Genomic DNA, 18,268 nt, shown 5'->3' with positions numbered 1-18,268 from the left:
CCAGCCCCGCCGCGCGCCGCGATGGCGTCAGCGCCGCGACGGGCGGGCCCGGGCGGTGCCTCCCTCTGCGGGGCGGCGCGGGGCAGGGTCAGGGCCCGGCGGCGCCGTTAGTGAGTGCGGGAGCGGAGCGGGGGGGTCGGCGCCGTCAGGGCGCGCGCAGCAGCGCGGGGCTCGGCTGCCCCGTCTTCCCCTCGCCTCTCCGGAGGGAAGCGCCGCTGGAAGCCGCRTCCGGCCCCGGCCGGGGCCTTTGGGGCCGAGAATGGCAAAGAGTGTGTGTTGAAACCGGGAAAGGAAATTAAAAAAAAAGAAAAAAGAAAAAGAAAAAGAAAACACGGCCCTTGGCCTCACTGCCAAAGCAGGGTATGGCCCTGCCGCACATGCCCACTAGGGTAACTTAAGGAATTAACTTMTAAAAATATCGCAATGCTACAATTTTTGTGTTAAGCGGTGAAGGAAASTTCACTCAGGATTGTCAGGCTATTCTGGCCCACACTTTGGGCACAGGAGGAAAAAAGTTTCACAAATTCACAGCAGAAGCTGTGCAGAGGCTGGTGGTATTGGCGTCTTCTTAAGGCTTCATTTCCACAAAGCCGCCAAGATCAGCACAGCTGCACTGTGGATTTTCCACATGGAGGAGACCACTTGCCATGTGTAAACTGAAAGTTGTCGTGAATCTCGATGGGGTCGGAAGCCCCCATGCTCCTGTGAGCTGGAGTCACAGGCCTTGGAGTCGGATGTGTCCAGACATGCCGTGAACCACAAGGACACGTCTCTTCAGGCCACTTTGTTGGTGCTGGTGCTACGGAGATGCAACAAATTCAACTAGGAAAACCCTGTGACAAAAAGTGCCCAGGGGCTTCGGGGTGACTGCAAGTGCTCTGGCAGGCAGTTCTGTGCCCCTGCCCAAAAAGGGTGATACACAGAAACAATCACAGGAAAGTGGTCACTGTGGAAATGTTGGCTTTCTTCCTAAACTGGAAAAATTCTTCCCTACCCCTGTAACATTCCTGACTTTCCTGTCTCCATCCAGTTGCTGTCATTTTTTGTTTATGTCCCTGCCTACCTTTGGACGATGTAATCTTCTGCATCTTTTGAGGATAATCCCTCTGCTTTTCCTCTGGGAAGATTTTGTTGCATGCACTTCAAAACGCTGTTTAAAATGCTGCTCCTGCAGCTCAGCTGGCAAAGGCAGGAGACCCGAGTGCCGGCCAAGATGGCAGCATCATCTTCACTGAGCAGCACCTGGAGGACCATCCACGGTGTCTCTGCTGGCCCTAGAGCCATCGTTTGAGGGTGGAGATCATCCAGCAGGAGCGATTTTGGGCACTGACAAACTAGGAGAAGGAGACGGGAGATATTTGGGACTCGCACCTTCTTCTGCACCTCTGGGCTGGCCAGCAGCACATCCGCTCTTCTCCCCGGAGAGGGTGTTGCTGCCCCTCGTGCGAGTCCAAAGTACTTGGAGTGAAGCCAGGAACGCGCCGCTGGGCGCAGAGCAGCACGGGAGGCGGCTCAAAGCGGTGGGGTGCACAGCCCGAGTCRGAAATCTGTGTCTGGAGTCCAAGCTGTGGCGGATCTGAGAGGGCTCCGTTCCCACACAAGGCAGTAAGTCGGGACTGACGATCCTTTGAGAAGGTAACTGGCCCTCCATGCCCCTCTCGCTGKTGCACAGTGTGTTTTCTGGCACAGGAGCTGATTTGCCCCTTGTCTGTCTGTGTTTTCATTTCTCTCTATCCCTCTCAGTCTTTCATTTGATTGGCTCAGCTATGTTCATCATGCACAGACAGTATGTTAAAACTCCAGAAAATATCCCTTTCTTTCACTAAATCACTAAAATCATGTGGTTTTGCAGCTGGATAATTATTAATTCTGTAAGGATCTAGCGGTGTTTATATTGCTTTGGAAATAGCAGGTGACAATGCGTGAAAATAGTAACTCTGGGGTTTTCAGGACTTCTTTAAAGATGAAATCCATCCTGGATTCTTTTTCGGGGAGTTCTTCTAAGATTCCCCATCTCATAAAATTATGTTTTTTGCTGACCACACATGAAAATGCTGATCAAAACATCAATACTTAAAAGTTTTTAGGGTTTTGCTATCTTCATATAATTTCTGGCAGCCAGTCTATCCCCAGTTTTGACAAACTAGAAAAAACAGACATATCATTGTGCCATGTAAGACAGTGGTCAGCCAGTAACTAAGGACTGCAGGATTAATCTTGGAGTTTCCTGGTCCATGCTGGCATTTCTGCGGTGTGGATTTCTGCGGTGTTTGTTTAATTTACAGTGCTTGGGTAGTGCTCAGTGCCTCTCCCCTATGGCTGTGAACTGAAATGTGATCTCCTGGATTAGCAGGGTGTGCGAGGAGGGAAGGAATGTGAGTCACAGGGAAGCTACCACTGACAGAACCCCAGCACTGCTGGCTGACTTGGATCTTTAGACATAAAGTATTGTCCAAGTCTGGGACTAAGATTGGATCCGTTCTGAACAACGAGAGGATCTCCTTGCCTTTCATCTGTCCTTGTCTTCCGTGCAGTAAATAACTGAGTGAACCTTGCCTTTGACCCTTGTTAAATCATCATTTTATTTATGATTGAACTCTGTTAAATCATTGTCTTACCTCAGTAAACTATATTGCTGCTTCTCTCTTAAAAGTGAAGTGCATCACTCACCCGTGACAAGAATAACCTTGGAAGAGATCATTATGGTTCTTGCTGCTCTGCATTTTCTACTGAGGTCTCYGAGTGCTCTATCCCTGAGGGCTCCTGTGAGAAGATCTCTCCATCTTTCTAGCCAGGGCTATCCAGTTTGCACCTCTCAGAGCTCTAAGAATTATGAAGCCATACAACAGCAGTATAGACCAGAGGTGCCAGAGTATTTCAACTTTGCCAGCGATGTGCTAGACAGATGGACTGAAATGGAAAAGGTAACAAGTATTTGTCTTCTGTAGTGCTAACATACTTCATGCTGGAGCATGACTATCAGGAGCGTTTCAATAAGCACGACACCAGAGTTGTTATATTCCGCTTATGATTTGGCGATCTTCTTATGTCCATTGAGCTTGGTGTTATCATATGCTACATGACATGAGACTGTAAATAAATATGTGTTTACTGAGTGAATCCATAGACCAGGCCACTCTAAATCTGACACCAGTTCACCCATCAGCTTTGAACTGCACACTGCTGCAGATGTTGGGCAATCACTTGACCTCCCTGTGTCTCTCCATGTACCTGGAAAGTTAATAATATGGTGCAATGTCAGACCTCACCCTTCTAACCCAAAAGTGAAGTCTTTGCATCAGGGACTTTGAACATACAAATCTGGAAGACTGTGACCCCCAAAATAGATGTCAGGTGTGTGCAAAGAAAGAGAATATAGAAAAACCATGAAGTCTTTTACCCTTGTTACCATGTAAGTCTAGTCCCTATAGATGTATGACTGATTTTGCAGATTGCTCATGATGAGGGGGTAAACCGATTTATGTCCAAATTGCCATCAGGAAGAAATCAGAGCTAAAACCCCTCTGACAAAAGGTAAGTTCATTTGTCGCCTTTTACAATACATTGCACATGAGCATTTTAATGCACACATCATTTAGGTGAGACATTGATCAAGGTCACATTGTGTGGGCCTATGGTCTTAAATCTTTCTTTTAGTTTTAGAAGCACCAGTTAGACCAAGTACCCAATGAAGCTGGAAATGAGATGGGGAAATTGTCTGAGTCACAACTCAGAAGGACCTACATTCATCAGCTACTTCACTGGCTCATCTGAACCAGAAGGATTTTTCTTTCTCAGAGCTCATTACCGTACAGCCTCTTCAGGGTCTAATGCAGTGAGCTCAGGAAGGAAATACAAATTTATATTTCTAAAATTGAATGTGTTTCTCTCAGGTCTAAGTTAAAGGTAACATTTTTTAAATGAAATATTTGCACTCTACCTCATTGTACTATAGGAGGGAAAAAGACCTAAAAACCCTGCATTGTGGTGGGTAAATGGTGATGGAGAAGAAGTGAAGTGGAGCTTTGAAGAGCTCGGAGTCCTGTCCAGGAAAGTGGCTAATGTTCTGTCTGATGCCTGTGGCCTGCACCAGGGAGACAGAGTTATCCTGATTCTGCCCAGGGTCCCAGAGTGGTGGCTGGTGAACGTGGCTTGCATGCGAACAGGTTAGTAAAACCATAGAAGTGATTTACAGATACAAACAATGTCACAGAAATCAATCATTGCTATTTAACATAACTCAAAACTACAAACATGCTAATGGAGATGAACATCACTGACATGCAGGTCAGGAACAACTTTCATGCCAAGTTTTGCCTTCGTGGTACTTTTAGGATTTTTTGACCATGCTGTGGGTGTTCAGAAAATTCTGGGAGTCTGTGTACCTCTTCCCAGCACTAATGCACTCTCTTACTAACTTGCAATGAAATTAGTGCATACTTACCCAAGTGTTTCACCTGTTCACCTGTGGGCTGTGTTAAATACTTGTCTTCCCAGTATTTACAGCCCGGAATGTCTCAGTGCCTCTCAGACTAGCAGCGTACCCTGTGAGGATGGGTACATCTGTATTTATTAGTGCAGAAGATAACTCCAGAGAAATAGCATGTCCAGGGGAAATGCTTTTGGCCCAGAGAAGATCCTTCTGTTGGGTTCTTTTGCTGTTCCAAATTAAGCCTAATATATTTCTAACTTGCATTGATCCTCACATAGATTTTAATCCAGGAAAACAAAAGAACAGTGTAATTACAGACATACTACCAAATCCTGCTTTTAGCACAGTCCTGTCCCACTAATAAGTACATGGTAAGCTGAAGGCCATTTATAGGTACAAGGATTGTTCTTAAATGTTGAGAGTATTCCCCTTTAGGAACTGTCCTGATTCCTGGCACGCAGCAGCTGACAGCAAAGGACATTCTCCTTCGACTACAGAAATCAAAGGCAAAGTGTATCATCACTGATGATTCTGTGGCACCAGCTGTAGATTCAGTTGGGCCTGAATGCCAGTCTCTGAAATTCAAGCTGCTTGTGTCAGAGGGCCACAGAGAAGGATGGCTGAATTTTAAAGAGCTCCTGAAGTGAGTAACCACTACTGTGAAAGTSCCACAGAAAGAATGAAAGATAAGCAGTGATGTGTTGTGAATAGAAAATATTGGCATGTGTTGAAATATTTTCATTCTTTTAGGACTGTGCAGTGGGAAAATATGATTATGGCACTTTTGATTGCTGCAGAAATTATTTGTCAAACATTTTCAAGAATTTATAATTGACCCTTTCAAATCACTTTTTATTTGTCATTTTGCATATTTTAAAGACATGCTTCTTCTGATCACTGCTGCCTGACCACAAAGCATCACGAACCAATGGCCATTTATTTTACCAGTGGAACTACAGGGTCTCCAAAAATGGCTGAACACTCCCACAGCAGCTATGGCATTGGCCTCACATTAAGTGGAAGGTATGGATATTATTTTAAATCACAGATATATTTCTGTAGCAAGTTAAATGGCATAAAGAAGGGAAACAGAAGATTTTACCAGGAGCTGTTTTTTTCACTATTAAAAAAAAAAAGAAAAAGAAAATAAGAAAGAAAAAGAAACAAGTGGGATCTGTTAAATCTCAACAAACCTTTTCCTGTGCAACAAGGCAGAACTTGAGGCTGGTGTGTTGTTACACTTGGCAGTCATACAGAGTTACTAACTGATTTTTAACATTTTCATTGACTTTTTCTAAACCTTTCATTGTGCATAGCTAATGGATTGCCCATTTACTAGACATCAGCAAAGAACAGATTTACCAAGTGTGTACCATAAAAAGGGGGAAAATACACATAGTTCTTAGGCTTCTGAATTTATGTACACTACATAGGTTCATGGGATCTTTAAGTTTATAAAACTATGATATTTAGAAAATTGATGTATCAGTGCATTTCATTTAAACTGGCAAAGAGCAACAAATCAGAAGAGATCAAACAAAAATAACTAAACAAAGATATCTTTATCCCTAAAGAAATTAAATAAACCCCCAGCAATCTCATGCATATTTATTCAGCATCCTGTTTTGAGGTGGTATTAGCTTTTCCATCAGTATATAACAAAAATGCAACATCAGTCTCTCCTGATGACATCTTCGCTGCACTGTGACTCATTCCTGCTCAAAAATTCAGCCATTTGCTTATCGTCAAATAGCCAAGAAAAACAAGGGTGGATTTGCTTTGTCGGCATGACTGTTGTTGATATTTTAGTATTTGCCCTCTTTCTCCCAAATAGAGATTGTGGACTCTCTCACTGTGTTATCCAGGTACTGGCTGGACTTGACTTCCTCAGATATATTTTGGAACATATCAAACACAGGCTGGGCAAAGTCAGCTTGGAGCAGCGTTTTTTCCCCCTGGATTCAAGGGGCGTGTGTGTTTGCACACAGGATGCCAAGCTTCAGCCCAAGCCTTGTCTTTGAGGTAAGCAGGGAGAGTCCAGCAACCACACAGTTCTCTCTGATTGATCTTCCCTAGATTTTCCCTTCCCCAGAGCTATGCAGGAGGCAGGATACTGCACAGCTGCAGCCTTCACTAGGAAGTAGCCAACTGGTATTTCAATAGCAAAGGCTGTAAATACGAGCTGAAAACAGGAGTTTCTTTAACATCCAGAAGGTTTCATGCTGTGCTCTGGCCAAACCTGCAAACATTACTTGGTCTAAAAGTGAAGCACACGAGAAATGGGACAGGAGTTGGTGGAGTGCTTTGATGTTATTAAAATGAGTGACAATTGCAGATAGTAGACAATTTCGTTTGCATGTACTATACAACTCAACAGTAAGGAGTAAGAGGCAGCAAGGCTCAACTTCTTTAGCATATGGCACCAGCGTTATACTCTCGTACATCCTCTGCATGCAACTCACTGAAAAAGATCACTGTTGTTCATTTTACATAGAAACACTTCGTTATCATACCCATGTTGTTTTGATTGATGAAAATTTTTAGCTAACATTAGGATACATTGAAGAACTTTATCATTAAGTTTCCTACAAAGTATCTTAAAAAGTAGTCTTATGGTTTCCTTTGTTTTTTACTTAGACAGAAATTATGAAGAAATTCTGTAAGGGAGAATGCAAAGCTTTCCAGAGAACAGAGCTTTGATGTGTTGAACTGTTTGCAAAAAGATGTAGATTATGTTTTGAAGAAGAACCTATTTAAATGTAACTGCAGTATATTGGTGATGGTAACTACAAAGCTAACTGCTTTTAGGACACTAACATTTTGTTCATGTATTCATAAGCTGAATATTGAGATAATTGCATTATCTCTTGTGATGTAGGTGAGACTTCTCATGTTTCAGTAGCCACATGTACTTTTTTATTATAATTCTCTAGAGCCTGTCAAGATATCCCATAACAGTTTTCTGTTCTGCTCCAACTGCCTATCGAATGTTTRTGCAGCATGAACTGTCCAGGTAAGCAAAAGCAAAGTTACCTTATTAGTGTACTGGATTAAAACATTCGACCAAATGCTATTCTCGCCTTTGCTTTGCTTCCAATTTACAATGACATAAAGGCAAATCCAATCACCTATTTCTCAACACCTTGAATCTTATGTATTAGGGACAAAACTGGAGCAAAAATTTTAGGGATAGTGTCACCATCACAGATTTCACAAATTATAGCAAACTTGCATGAGAATTTGAAAAGCAGTTTAGCTGATGATATAATAGGATAATAATATGATACTACAGTTGGCATGTTTTCTAAAGTGCTTTTTAGTTAGATTTTCCTTCCTTTTATTTTTCCCCTGTATTTCCCCAACACCAAGACTATGCTTTGTGTCAGTGCAGCTTAGCAACTCTCCTGTGCCTTTTTGTCGTCATTTTGTTTGAGACCACATTTTAGATTCTAGTGGTAGAAATATTGTATCAATCCTTACATTTTAAAATGTAATTTGTTGTTAAAATTGTCATTAAAAATGAAAGTCTGYAGAATTGTTTAACTCCACACAATTGAAATGGAATGTGTAGGACTCAGTAAAGATTGTATTTCCATGTTGAAAGGACCTCATTATACGGGAATACGATAATGAAGGTACCTGGCTGATAGACCACTGTGTGTGCTCCACTGCCAATTATTTGCATTCTCTTTCCCACCAAGCTATAAATTCAGAAGCCTGCGGCACTGTGTGAGTGCTGGGGAGCCAATCAACCCTGAAGTGATGGGAGAGTGGAAAAAGCACACTGGGCTGGATATTTATGAAGGCTATGGACAGACAGAAACTGTATGTTTGGACTCTTTATGGATACAGCAATAAATTACATTAGGGTTGGCAAGAAAATGTGATTATATGCAGTTATGAGAGGGGAAAAGTCAATCATAGTAATAATAAGGARAAAAAGTGTGGCTTTTATAAGTTATATAATAATTTTAACAGTTTAACCCACAAATCCAAGGACAACTTTTCTTTCCAGTAGGTTTCTGGATTGGAAACTAACACAAAAGAAGCATATTCCTGATTGTTGGATGCCAAGTTTTGCTTTAAAAACCTATCTTTATTGCTCTTGTTAGTATTATTTGGAGCTTTGAGTATGATACTTACACCTGAGCATTCCTGGAAAGGTTCTAGGTAGGCGCTCCAAGAACCGTTCTTGATCAGCAAATCTAAAATTGTTCTAGTCTCGGCCTAGACAGTTCTAGATTTGCCTGTGATCCAGAACAGTTCTAGAGTCAACCTAGAATGGTTTTCAGTCAGGTTTAGAACAGTTCTGGGTCATGAGGGTCCTGTGAAAGTTTCAGATTGGGGAATTCCTAAAGGTTCTGTAGTGACAGAATTCCTGGGAAGATTCTAGATTGAGGCATTCCTGGAAATGTTTTGGGTCAGAGCACCTAGAACCTTTCCAGCTAGATTCGTGATGGGAATCTAGAACTGCTCTAGGCTGTCACATCTAGAACCATTCTAGGTCCACGTGCTTACAATCAGTCTTAGTTGGGGGCTCCCTAGGGAAGGTTCTGGATTAGATGATTCCTGGAAAGATTCTACAGTGGCAAAAAGGTTCTAGAGCTGGAGATTTCTAGATAGGTTTTAGATTGGGGGAATTCCTGGAAAAGTTATCATTTATTTCTAGAAGTAATCATTGAATATGTCATCATAATGCAGACTTAATTTGTATTTCTTATAGAGATCATGTTCTACCTTTATTTATTAGCTGAGCATTTTAAACAACTGAAGACTCAATATACAAATCACAATTTATTCTTTTTAAACCACTTGTTACAGGTGCTGATCTGCGGAAACTTTAAAGGAATGAAAATTAAGCCTGGCTCTATGGGAAGGCCATGCCCAGGGTATGATGTCAAGGTATCGTATGTCTGGTGGCAGTATGAAGAAGAAACAGTTCACTCCCCTCCTTCACTCTTTCTCTCTCTCTCCCTCTCTCTCTCTTTCTATCACAGTTACTTTGGAGACTATTAGAAGCTTAACTATTAGAAGAGGTCTAAAATTGCTGATGTGGTTATACCATGTATCAGTTTTTAACAGTGATTGAAAAAAATACATGTGCTACTGCCCTGAACTGAGCGTGCAAAATAAGCAATTGGGTTATTTGGTCACACCATCCTCACCAGGATCACAGAGATCACACCCACCACTGGCAGATGGCAGAACCTTGCCGAATGACTGCAAATAAATTGCTTAGTTCAGGAAGAGCAGGACTGATTTTTTTTTTTTTTTTTTTTCATGGTGAGAACAGACCTGCAGAGGCTGATTCTAGCACCAGATCAAGTTGTAATATTGGTAGGATTTTAGTATCTTGGTGCTCTTAAATTTTCCCACCACATTTCTGATCTTCCTCTCGGAGGTGGGGGGTTGCCTGGAGCGGGAAGGATCTTATGTGCTTAATTTCCTGTTTGCATAATACTTGGAATTCCTCAGAGAAAAGATGACTTACATTGGATTATTAGTGTTCTTATAGAGCAGTTGTCAGAGTAGTGCCTCCCACACCCCCAGCCCCCTAACTTCTCTACATTGTTTTCCAGAGAAGAAGAAAGTAGTTCAGTTTRGTATTTTAAATAAGCACAAGATATTATAGCCTTAATTTAATGTTTTGTCATTTGGATCAAAAATAATAAATTGGTGTTTTGTTTGTTTTTAGATTATAGATGAAAACAGTAATATTCTGCCTCCTGGGAAAGAAGGGGATATTGCCATCAGAGTAAAACCTACAAGACCCTTTTGCCTTTTCACTTGCTATTCTGTAAGAACACTCCTGCAGTTAAATKATAGGCCCTGTTAAGTTTCTGTCATGAGGAACCTGATGCCTCTTTCATTCATAAACACTCTGCTTCCTGACTTGAAAAAAGAAATGTGGAGAGGAGACAGGGGTTTTCATTCCCTCCTGCAGATATTATTCTATTTACTCAGCACCTGTCCTACCTGGCAAGTCAAGATTGATAATGAGAGTCTCATGATATTTCGTAGCCTAATGGTTGGGAGAAGGAGGAGCCCTCCATTCAAATCCCTTCCCAGAATTCGGGCAGAATTTGCCTCTATGAATATGAAGTAGATTCATATCTATCACCTCCTATATGTATATATATCACCTCCTCCTCCCCTGCTCCTGGCCTCCTTTTTTTTTTTTTTTTTTTCTTTTTTCCCCTAGGAATTTTAATTTCAGTCCAACGGCTGGAAAAATAAATGCATGGTGGTTTAGGTTCTGACCCTTAGAAACCTTACTAATGATGTCTTGTATCAGCCTATAGTCACGTTTCTCAAGTAGTAGAAAGCATATATATRTTGCCTGGAAAAACATACTCTAGCAGTGAGCTGCATTTGCTATACAAAGTGCATTTATTAATCAGGCTGTGCTGAGCCTAAACTTGTCATTGAGATGAAAAATATCAGGATACGAGATGCTATAAATACTAAGGAAAAAAAAAAATACGGGATAATCACCTAAAAGCAAATCCTGAGTATCATTTACTTCTGTATTTCTTGCAGCTTTCATCGTTTCCTTAAATCATAACATAGTCTTTTTAAAAGTTAAAGTCATAACCAGTAAAACTCAGTTATCACAATTTATGATTTTTATTAGTATTTTGTAGTAAATACTAACATTTAACTATTAATTCCCCATTATTAATATCCTGTATTACAACTCTCTTGAATTTAATGCACAAGATTATAAGTGCCAGTCTAAGAAGCTAACATTTTCAAATATTTTACTGTATTTTGACTTAAGTACTGAAATGCTAGAATACAGCTTTCATTTATTTTTAAGCAGTTTTGTACATGCATACAATTTAATGTTTCCCAGGACGATCCAGAGAAAACTGAGGCAACAGTACGTGGAAATTTTTATGTGACTGGTGATAGGGGGATCATGGATGAAGATGGATACTTCTGGTTTGTTGGACGAGCTGATGATGTCATCAATTCTGCTGGGTAATTTACTGCTGGTAAACAAGAATTCATTAAACTTGAATAATACTGGTGATTCAGTAGCATAACACTGTGTTTTCGAACAAAGTTAATGCACTTTCCTTCACTTTAAAGATACCGCATTGGACCATTTGAAGTAGAAAGTGCCCTAGTAGAGCATCCTGCAGTGGTGGAAGCAGCAGTTGTCAGCAGCCCAGACCCCATCAGAGGAGAGGTAAACAAGTTAAAACACATCTCTCCTCACATACAGCTTTGTGCATGGTTGAGCTAATAAAGCCCAGCTCCTGATGGATCTGTCTAGCCCTTGGCTGAATATTTTAAACTAAATTTAAAACAGTATTTGCACTCTATAAGACAGCGTGGACACTCCACACAGCAGATACCATCCAAGCTGCTTGCCCCATAGGCACTAAGACAAAAGTACGACCTTTCCTTGTCACTGAAGTACTTGCAGTCCAGACAAGTACTTTAAGAAAACTGTGTGTCCTGTACATTAGTTACTCTGCAGTGTGTCAGCAAATGTTTTATTTAAAATTTGTATCTTACTGTTGTACTGTGTTATTGCATTGACATTTAAGTACTTGCTCTTTTACTTTTTTTGAAGGTTGTGAAAGCCTTTGTTGTTTTAGCATCTGAGTATGTTTCACGTGATCCAGAAAAAATGATGAATGAGCTACAGGACCATGTTAAAAAAGTTACTGCTCCATACAAGTATCCTAGGAAGGTGAGTGCTCATACACAGGACCCTTTTAAGAAATTATTCATTATCATAAGAGACTTAGCATTAATTCCTCTAAGTCTCACAACTGCATACTAATGAGGTTAAGAAAAAAGTAAAACTAAGTAAATGGCAACTGTTTTTTTTAATTGCAATTTCCTCCCTTTTCCAATAGATGGAGTTTGTTCAACAGTTGCCAAAAACTGTTAGTGGGAAGATCAAAAGAAATGAACTGCGCCAGAAGGAATGGAAAAAAGTTTGAAATTACTTGCTGCTTTTTTTATAATATCTTTTATCAAGTAAGATATACTGATTTATACTGTAATGTAAAGTAAAAGACCTTGTATTTTGGCCTTCTTCACTTAGGTTTAACAAATTCTTGTCTGAGGCCCAGCTGACCCCCATGCTATAGTAGTAGCTCATAGCAAGAAAACAGGCACGCTGATACAAATCTATTGGGAAACCAGCCCAGAAAAAAGCACTATAATTAGTCAGTGTTAAATAAGTTTAGTAAACTCTTCTAGGCATTTTCTTCATTGTTACTTTTATTTAAATAAAACAGGAGATTTTTAAGAGAACACTGCTATTTCAAGAATCACATTTGAGAAGTGCAGCAACTAAAGAATACATTTTAAATTTTAAAAAGTTACAGCTCAACACCCATGTTAAGAAAAAGACAAAAATTGTATCAGTATCATTACAATGATGTTGCAAGACAAGTAAAGAGTTTAAAATACATGATAAAGCAGAAATATAAGATATTACCAGATRTTTGTACTTTTTAGCACTTGCAGCTTGATCAATTCTCCCCTTCKTTAATGAGATGGTTTATAGCATATGGGCACTCCGTATGCTTGAGTAGGTTCCACTTTTATCTACTTTAAGCAAGCATGTCATTTTTGTTCCATTCTCAGAACACATATCTAAGATCATTTGACCATCCTGATTTTATTAAGCAGGAACAAGTTTAAGATTTGGATTAAAAAACACAAACACACAAAATTCAAGTTCTCATAGAGGGTCTAAGATGCAACCATTTCTTGTTGGAAGAATTTCCTGAAGTACTGGAGGAAAGTCTGAGAGAGGTCAAAGTACCTGTGTTGATAGGGGGCACGTTAGAAGACTTCTCTTTTAGAAATGCATATTCCCACTTGAAGTATCCACAGCCTTGCCTTTTGCCTTCATGCTTACCAACAGGACAACAAAAAAATGGTTTGCCATGATTTGGGCCACTGTTTGATACAAACAGTCTTTTAGCTCTCCGACCACAATTGCAAAGAGGGGGGGTTGTTTTTTCATTTTTTGCAGCTCTTACAGACTGATTCAAATTGACTGTGGAATTCAGAATGGCAGGAGACACTCTGGACACGTTAGAATTTCTTAAAGGTAAGGAATGATTAAAAGATGCATTTTTCTCTTCATATATAGCAAAAGACTGTTTTTTCGCTGCTGGGAACATATTTGGACTCGTTAGCTTTCTTTTAGGAGCCTCTGAAGTGGAATCATTTACAGTTAATGCCGACTGTGATGAAGTAGCATTTACTTTTGCAGGTGGTAATTTAAAAGCAGAAAAACTTGAAGGCTGCCTTGGGACCATTCCTACATTATAAATAGTAGTATCAGGGCTTTTGTAAATGACAGACTTCTGAGGTTCTACAGGTACTACTGTTTTCTSCAGACTTTGAAAATCTGAACTCATCACAGCTGACGCTTTAGAAATTGTTGTTTCTTCAGATGCTGTCAAATTATCTGTCCTTAAGTCATCTTTAAATTGAGTACGATCTGACCTTTGTTCATACTGTGATTCTGGTATTAGAGCTACATCTTCCCAGTCAGTCAGCAGAGATAAACAATCAGAACTGGTACTAACATCCTCATCCGAGACATTAACTGAGGCGATGGTGGTAGAGACGAGCACTAACGCTGACCCGCAGCCTGGCGCGCTGTACTGGGCAGCGCTCATCACGTGCCCRTTGCTAAACCCTTTCTGAATGCCCACAGGGCAACAGAGCTGTGGCCCTCCAGGACGGAGGGGAGCCGGGTCTGCAGTTGCTGCTAAAGAGCTCTGGGCTTGATCACCCAAGTCAGTCCTGGAGCTGGTGCCAGGCACCACATGGATGTCTGCAGAGGACGTAATTGTATTTCTCTCCTTTTGCTCTTCCATTTTTTCATGGGAATTTATCCTAACTCTGGTAGCGCTGTTGTGGTTTCCCTTGCATGGAGAGCTCACGTTGCATGTTGTACCTCCGGATGTTTCAGCTCTGCTATTACTTCCCAGCAGAGTTTTGTCAGTGAAGTTTGTACTCAGTGGTCTGGAAATCAGGTTCTGCTTTGGATGTGCCTAGAAAGTCCACAACCAAATGGAAATTTGGGGAAATAAATACCCAGAAGTAGATAACAATGCTCTAAATTAATAAGCCTATTAACCTAACTGTGTTCTGCTCAATTCATAGTCAAGAGGCTGGCTTGACTATCTGAATAACTCACCTTTCRTCTGCATGCCAGACTCTGAAGCAAGTAGAAGGAAAGATAGGAAAAAGTCACCAACCTTATTCAAAGATTTAGTAACCTTCAGCACACATCCATCACAAATCATCCTCCATGCAAGCCGGGCAGTATTCCGAGAATCATCCAACCCTTCAAAGGAAGGGTTACATTAATAACCTTCAGTCTTCCTTTTAAACTACTACTCAGTGTAGTTAGTAGTAGTGGRAAAAGTCCACTCACTTTATAAATGAAAGGGTCTCACACAACTGTGACACAAGGTTTTATAGAGAACAGTTCAGAAAAGGACAGTGACAGTAAAATTCCTTTTGCTGAACATGTAATGGTCATCTAAGCAGAGTTTAACACGTGTTTATGATGACCAAAATCCCTGTTGTATCGTTTATATCAAATACATATAGCTCTAAGATTCTCTTACACTAATAAGCTGTCCAGAGCTATCCAGTAAGATGAAGTTTCCTTAATTCTTCCTCAAWTTTCTTATTCTCCCTTAATATTTTTCCATCTGCCCCCTCATAATTTAGTGTTTGGCCGTGTTGTGCAACAGACACTTAACAATACAAGACCAGATCTCAGGAGGAAAATAACCTCTCAGAAATTGGGGGGGGGGGTCTCAAGAGGAAAATAGCTCCCCTCCATATGAACATAGGAGATGACAAACTCTAATCTTTGAAGCATCTAGCCTTTCTATTTAGATGCTTTCTGCTGAACAGAATGTTCCAGAAGTTASAGTAGCTTTTTAGCTTTATAAAATATATATATTTACACATATATATTTTTTAAAGATGAGCATCATCATTATCATACTTACCAGAATGCTCCCGTCCTACAAAAGCTATCCCCAAATCCTGCAATGCTCCTTTTAGACCTTTAGGCTTCCTGTTATAGAATAACTAGGGAAAAAAAAAAAAAAAACTCAAGTGATTAATACATTTCATAGCCTCTTTATAGGGAAGTGCAAGCCATTTCAGAAATGCCACCTCAGAACCAAGTCTCGAGCTCAGTGTGCAAGTTAAGTGTCTCTGTCTTAGAACTGGRGTAAGTAACTGTTACCCTATCTTACCCTGTAGGAAATTAGAATGGAGAGAATCATGAATCTGCTTGTCTCAGTCTTAATCTGTTCTAGCCTAGCCCTGTACCAGTTTGGTTGAAATTTATGGTTTATACTGATCAAAGACTGAATTCAATAGCTTTGAAAAATACAATTATAACTAATATTTTGGCAAGATTATTTTATGCTATCTTTTGGCAACTGCTGTATACTGCAAAAGCAAAGGCATGGATACATTTGGCACAGGTGTAAGTGCCTTTTAAACAAGAAACAGTTACTCAAACCAGGTATCTCGTTGGACCAGAGGGGAGGGGAATGTTCACACTGTTCCTTTTCAGGGACCTAACTCTGCTGCCCAGGTTAGGGGTCTGAGCACCAGGAGGCCGTGGGCAGGAAGCCTCCTGGAGCCTTTTGAATTTCCCCTCAATGCGCGTGGGAACGCGGGTGCTGTTAGCCCCTACCTTACAGCTCTGAAGATCCAAATACCTCTCAAGACTGCTTGCTRCAATGTTAAATGAGGACTGCATAATACACATTCATTTTTTCAATATACATTTACATGCATGTAAAATATATATTCATTTTTTTCAGTATTACTCATGCTGTTCAGAATATACTGACTAATGAAAGCTCAATTCACGTGCTAGAGCCATAAAGAGAAGGAGCCTGAAAAGCTCAGGATTACCATCCTCTGCACAGCAATAGGGCAATAATGAGAACATGAAAAACAAGGAAGTTAAAGCAGCAAAGAGAGTAAATTGTTTCAGAAAAGGAAAAGCAGGTGTGGAAAAATCTGCCAGTATTATCACTTACTGCAGTGACATTTATCAATGTCACCAATGTTACCACTACTTAYAAATTTGTTTTCTTAGAACTAAGTTTTGTATTAAAATTGACATCGTTCTGGGGCATAAATTTTGACACTGAGGGATAGTAACATACATGGAAAGAAACCAAGCCATTCAAATGCACAGTACCAGTTTCTAACTTTAGACATGGTTAGCCCTGAGGTATTATTATGTATAAAAGTGTTTCACAGTACTGATTTTCTTACTCTGTATGTTGCTTTGAGATCAATCCAGGCATTGAAAATATCTGGTTTTCTTAGCTGCTTCCTTTTACACTCATAGTGCAAACACACACCCAGGTCCCAGTCTGCACAAAAGAACAAATACAAACAAAACTTTAAATTTCCACTTCTGATGATTACCAAAGAGGTGTTTATTATATCTGAAGAAGGCAGAGGTTACTAAAGAACACTAAGCAGTTCAGCAAGAAGTAATGCAACTATTTACAAAAAAAGCATATTCAGAATACGAGATATTTGTTTAATTGGGCACAAAAAAGAAAAGGATTGTTTCAGTTAAACAGCAGGACAAGTGAGTACCTTTTCTTATGAAGTTGGGATTGGTGAAGATCTTAACAGTCTCATTAAATCATCTAAGCCCGTAAGTATATTGACACRATAAATACAAAGCAAAAAAAGGGGGTAAGTATTGCAGACCATAGAGACAAAGACATACAGAACRTCTCAGTTTAATATTTTTCAAATTTTTGGTTTTATCCCAGCGTAATCCATCCTTAGGCCCCAATACAGAATTTTGGGCATGCAAGTCTAACAGAAGTCAGGCAGCGGCTCACTAGCACCACCAAACGTTCCCTCTTCGCTTGTGTCACTCTACAGAAAAGCAAAGGAAATTGTGTTTACCTGTCCAAGTCACAAAGGTGCAGAGCTTTGCTTCTGATGTGGAATTATTGGGAGTATCTGAAATGAACAGAATTTTCTTCTCCTGCTGTATCTTTTGGATCCATTTCACAAACTGTGACAAGCAAATGTTGAGAGGGACCCCTTCTTCAACTTGCTCCTGTATAAAGAGAGCCAGAAAGGGGCGTAGAGGTGTTAGTGCCCACTGAAAGGGGTTAGACCTTTCAGGAACTGCTCCGCTCACCGCGCAGGGCGGCGCGGGGCCTTTCGTGCCCCCGCTGCAGCGGCTCCCCCGCCSAGGGGCGCCTCCCGGGGCGGCTGCGGCTCAGCGCTACCTGCGTGATGCCCGTGAGCGCCGTGCAGAACTCGGAGAGAAGCGGCTGCTCCTGCGGCTGCACGTAGCTGTGGAACTCGGCCTCCAGCTGCCCGCTCGCCGTGTTCAGCAGCACCGCCGGGAACTCGACTGCGGCCAAGACGGGGCGGGAACGGGAAGGAGCGGGAATGGGGCAGGGAAGGAGCGGGAAGGGGAAGGAGCGGGAAGGGGAAGGAGCGGGAAGGGGAAGGGGAAGGAGAAGGAGCGGGAAGGGGAAGGGAAGGAGCGGGAAGGGGAAGGAGCGGGAAGGGGAAGGGAAGGAGCGGGAAGGGGAAGGAGCGGGAAGGGGAAGGGAAGGAGCGGGAAGGGGAAAGGCTCCGCGCGGCCGCCGCCGCYCCGCGCACTCACTGGTCTCGGGCGCGCGGCGCCCCGCGTCCCGCCAGCACGTCGCCTCCAGGTCCAGGACGGCCACGTAGGCGAAGCGCTGCGGCGCGGCCGGGCCGCGCGGGCCCCGCGGCCGGGCGCTGCTGCGCGCCAGGCCCAGCTGCCTGCGGAGGGCGGCG

The 18,268-nt window shown here is 41.6% G+C and overlaps 2 protein-coding genes across 5 annotated transcripts in view; one reads left to right on the top strand and one right to left on the bottom strand.

Annotated features, from left to right (window-relative positions):
- The first annotated feature begins 1,493 nt into the window (after positions 1–1,493).
- On the top strand, positions 1,494–12,484 carry LOC112960044 (acyl-coenzyme A synthetase ACSM3, mitochondrial-like). 4 transcript variants are annotated; one of them, XM_026054215.1, is made up of 14 exons: positions 1,494–1,605; positions 2,654–2,924; positions 3,956–4,166; positions 4,868–5,075; positions 5,312–5,455; positions 6,298–6,454; positions 7,366–7,445; positions 8,134–8,257; positions 9,254–9,334; positions 10,128–10,229; positions 11,289–11,416; positions 11,528–11,627; positions 12,018–12,137; positions 12,307–12,484. In XM_026054215.1, the coding sequence occupies exons 2-14, from the start codon at positions 2,703–2,705 to the stop codon at positions 12,391–12,393; spliced, it is 1,764 nt and encodes a 587-aa protein (XP_025910000.1). In that variant the 5' UTR covers positions 1,494–1,605; positions 2,654–2,702; the 3' UTR covers positions 12,394–12,484. The 4 variants fall into 4 exon arrangements, with proteins under 4 accessions (XP_025910000.1, XP_025910001.1, XP_025909999.1 ...); XM_026054216.1 differs by having other exon boundaries at positions 1,494–1,635; positions 7,432–7,445; XM_026054214.1 differs by having other exon boundaries at positions 1,494–1,635.
- Positions 12,485–12,658: 174 nt separating this feature from the next.
- Positions 12,659–18,268, bottom strand: part of ERI2 (ERI1 exoribonuclease family member 2) — a 5,884-nt gene continuing 274 nt past the window's right edge. The window contains exons 2-8 of the mRNA XM_026053953.1: positions 18,114–18,189; positions 17,728–17,855; positions 17,396–17,552; positions 16,742–16,842; positions 15,448–15,529; positions 14,680–14,768; positions 12,659–14,472 (exon numbers count right to left, since the gene is read on the bottom strand). Coding sequence (XP_025909738.1) covers positions 13,135–14,472; positions 14,680–14,768; positions 15,448–15,529; positions 16,742–16,842; positions 17,396–17,552; positions 17,728–17,855; positions 18,114–18,189 — 1,971 coding nt within the window. The 3' untranslated portion in view covers positions 12,659–13,134. The remainder of the gene's footprint in view (positions 14,473–14,679; positions 14,769–15,447; positions 15,530–16,741; positions 16,843–17,395; positions 17,553–17,727; positions 17,856–18,113; positions 18,190–18,268) is intronic.

This window comes from Nothoprocta perdicaria, unplaced genomic scaffold, assembly GCF_003342845.1.
Source record: "Nothoprocta perdicaria isolate Ctin4 unplaced genomic scaffold, notPer1 scaffold_12, whole genome shotgun sequence".
Classification (NCBI taxonomy): domain Eukaryota; kingdom Metazoa; phylum Chordata; class Aves; order Tinamiformes; family Tinamidae; genus Nothoprocta; species Nothoprocta perdicaria.
The sequence above is the reverse complement of the archived record's forward strand: the minus strand, read 5'-3'. Positions and strand labels throughout refer to the sequence as shown.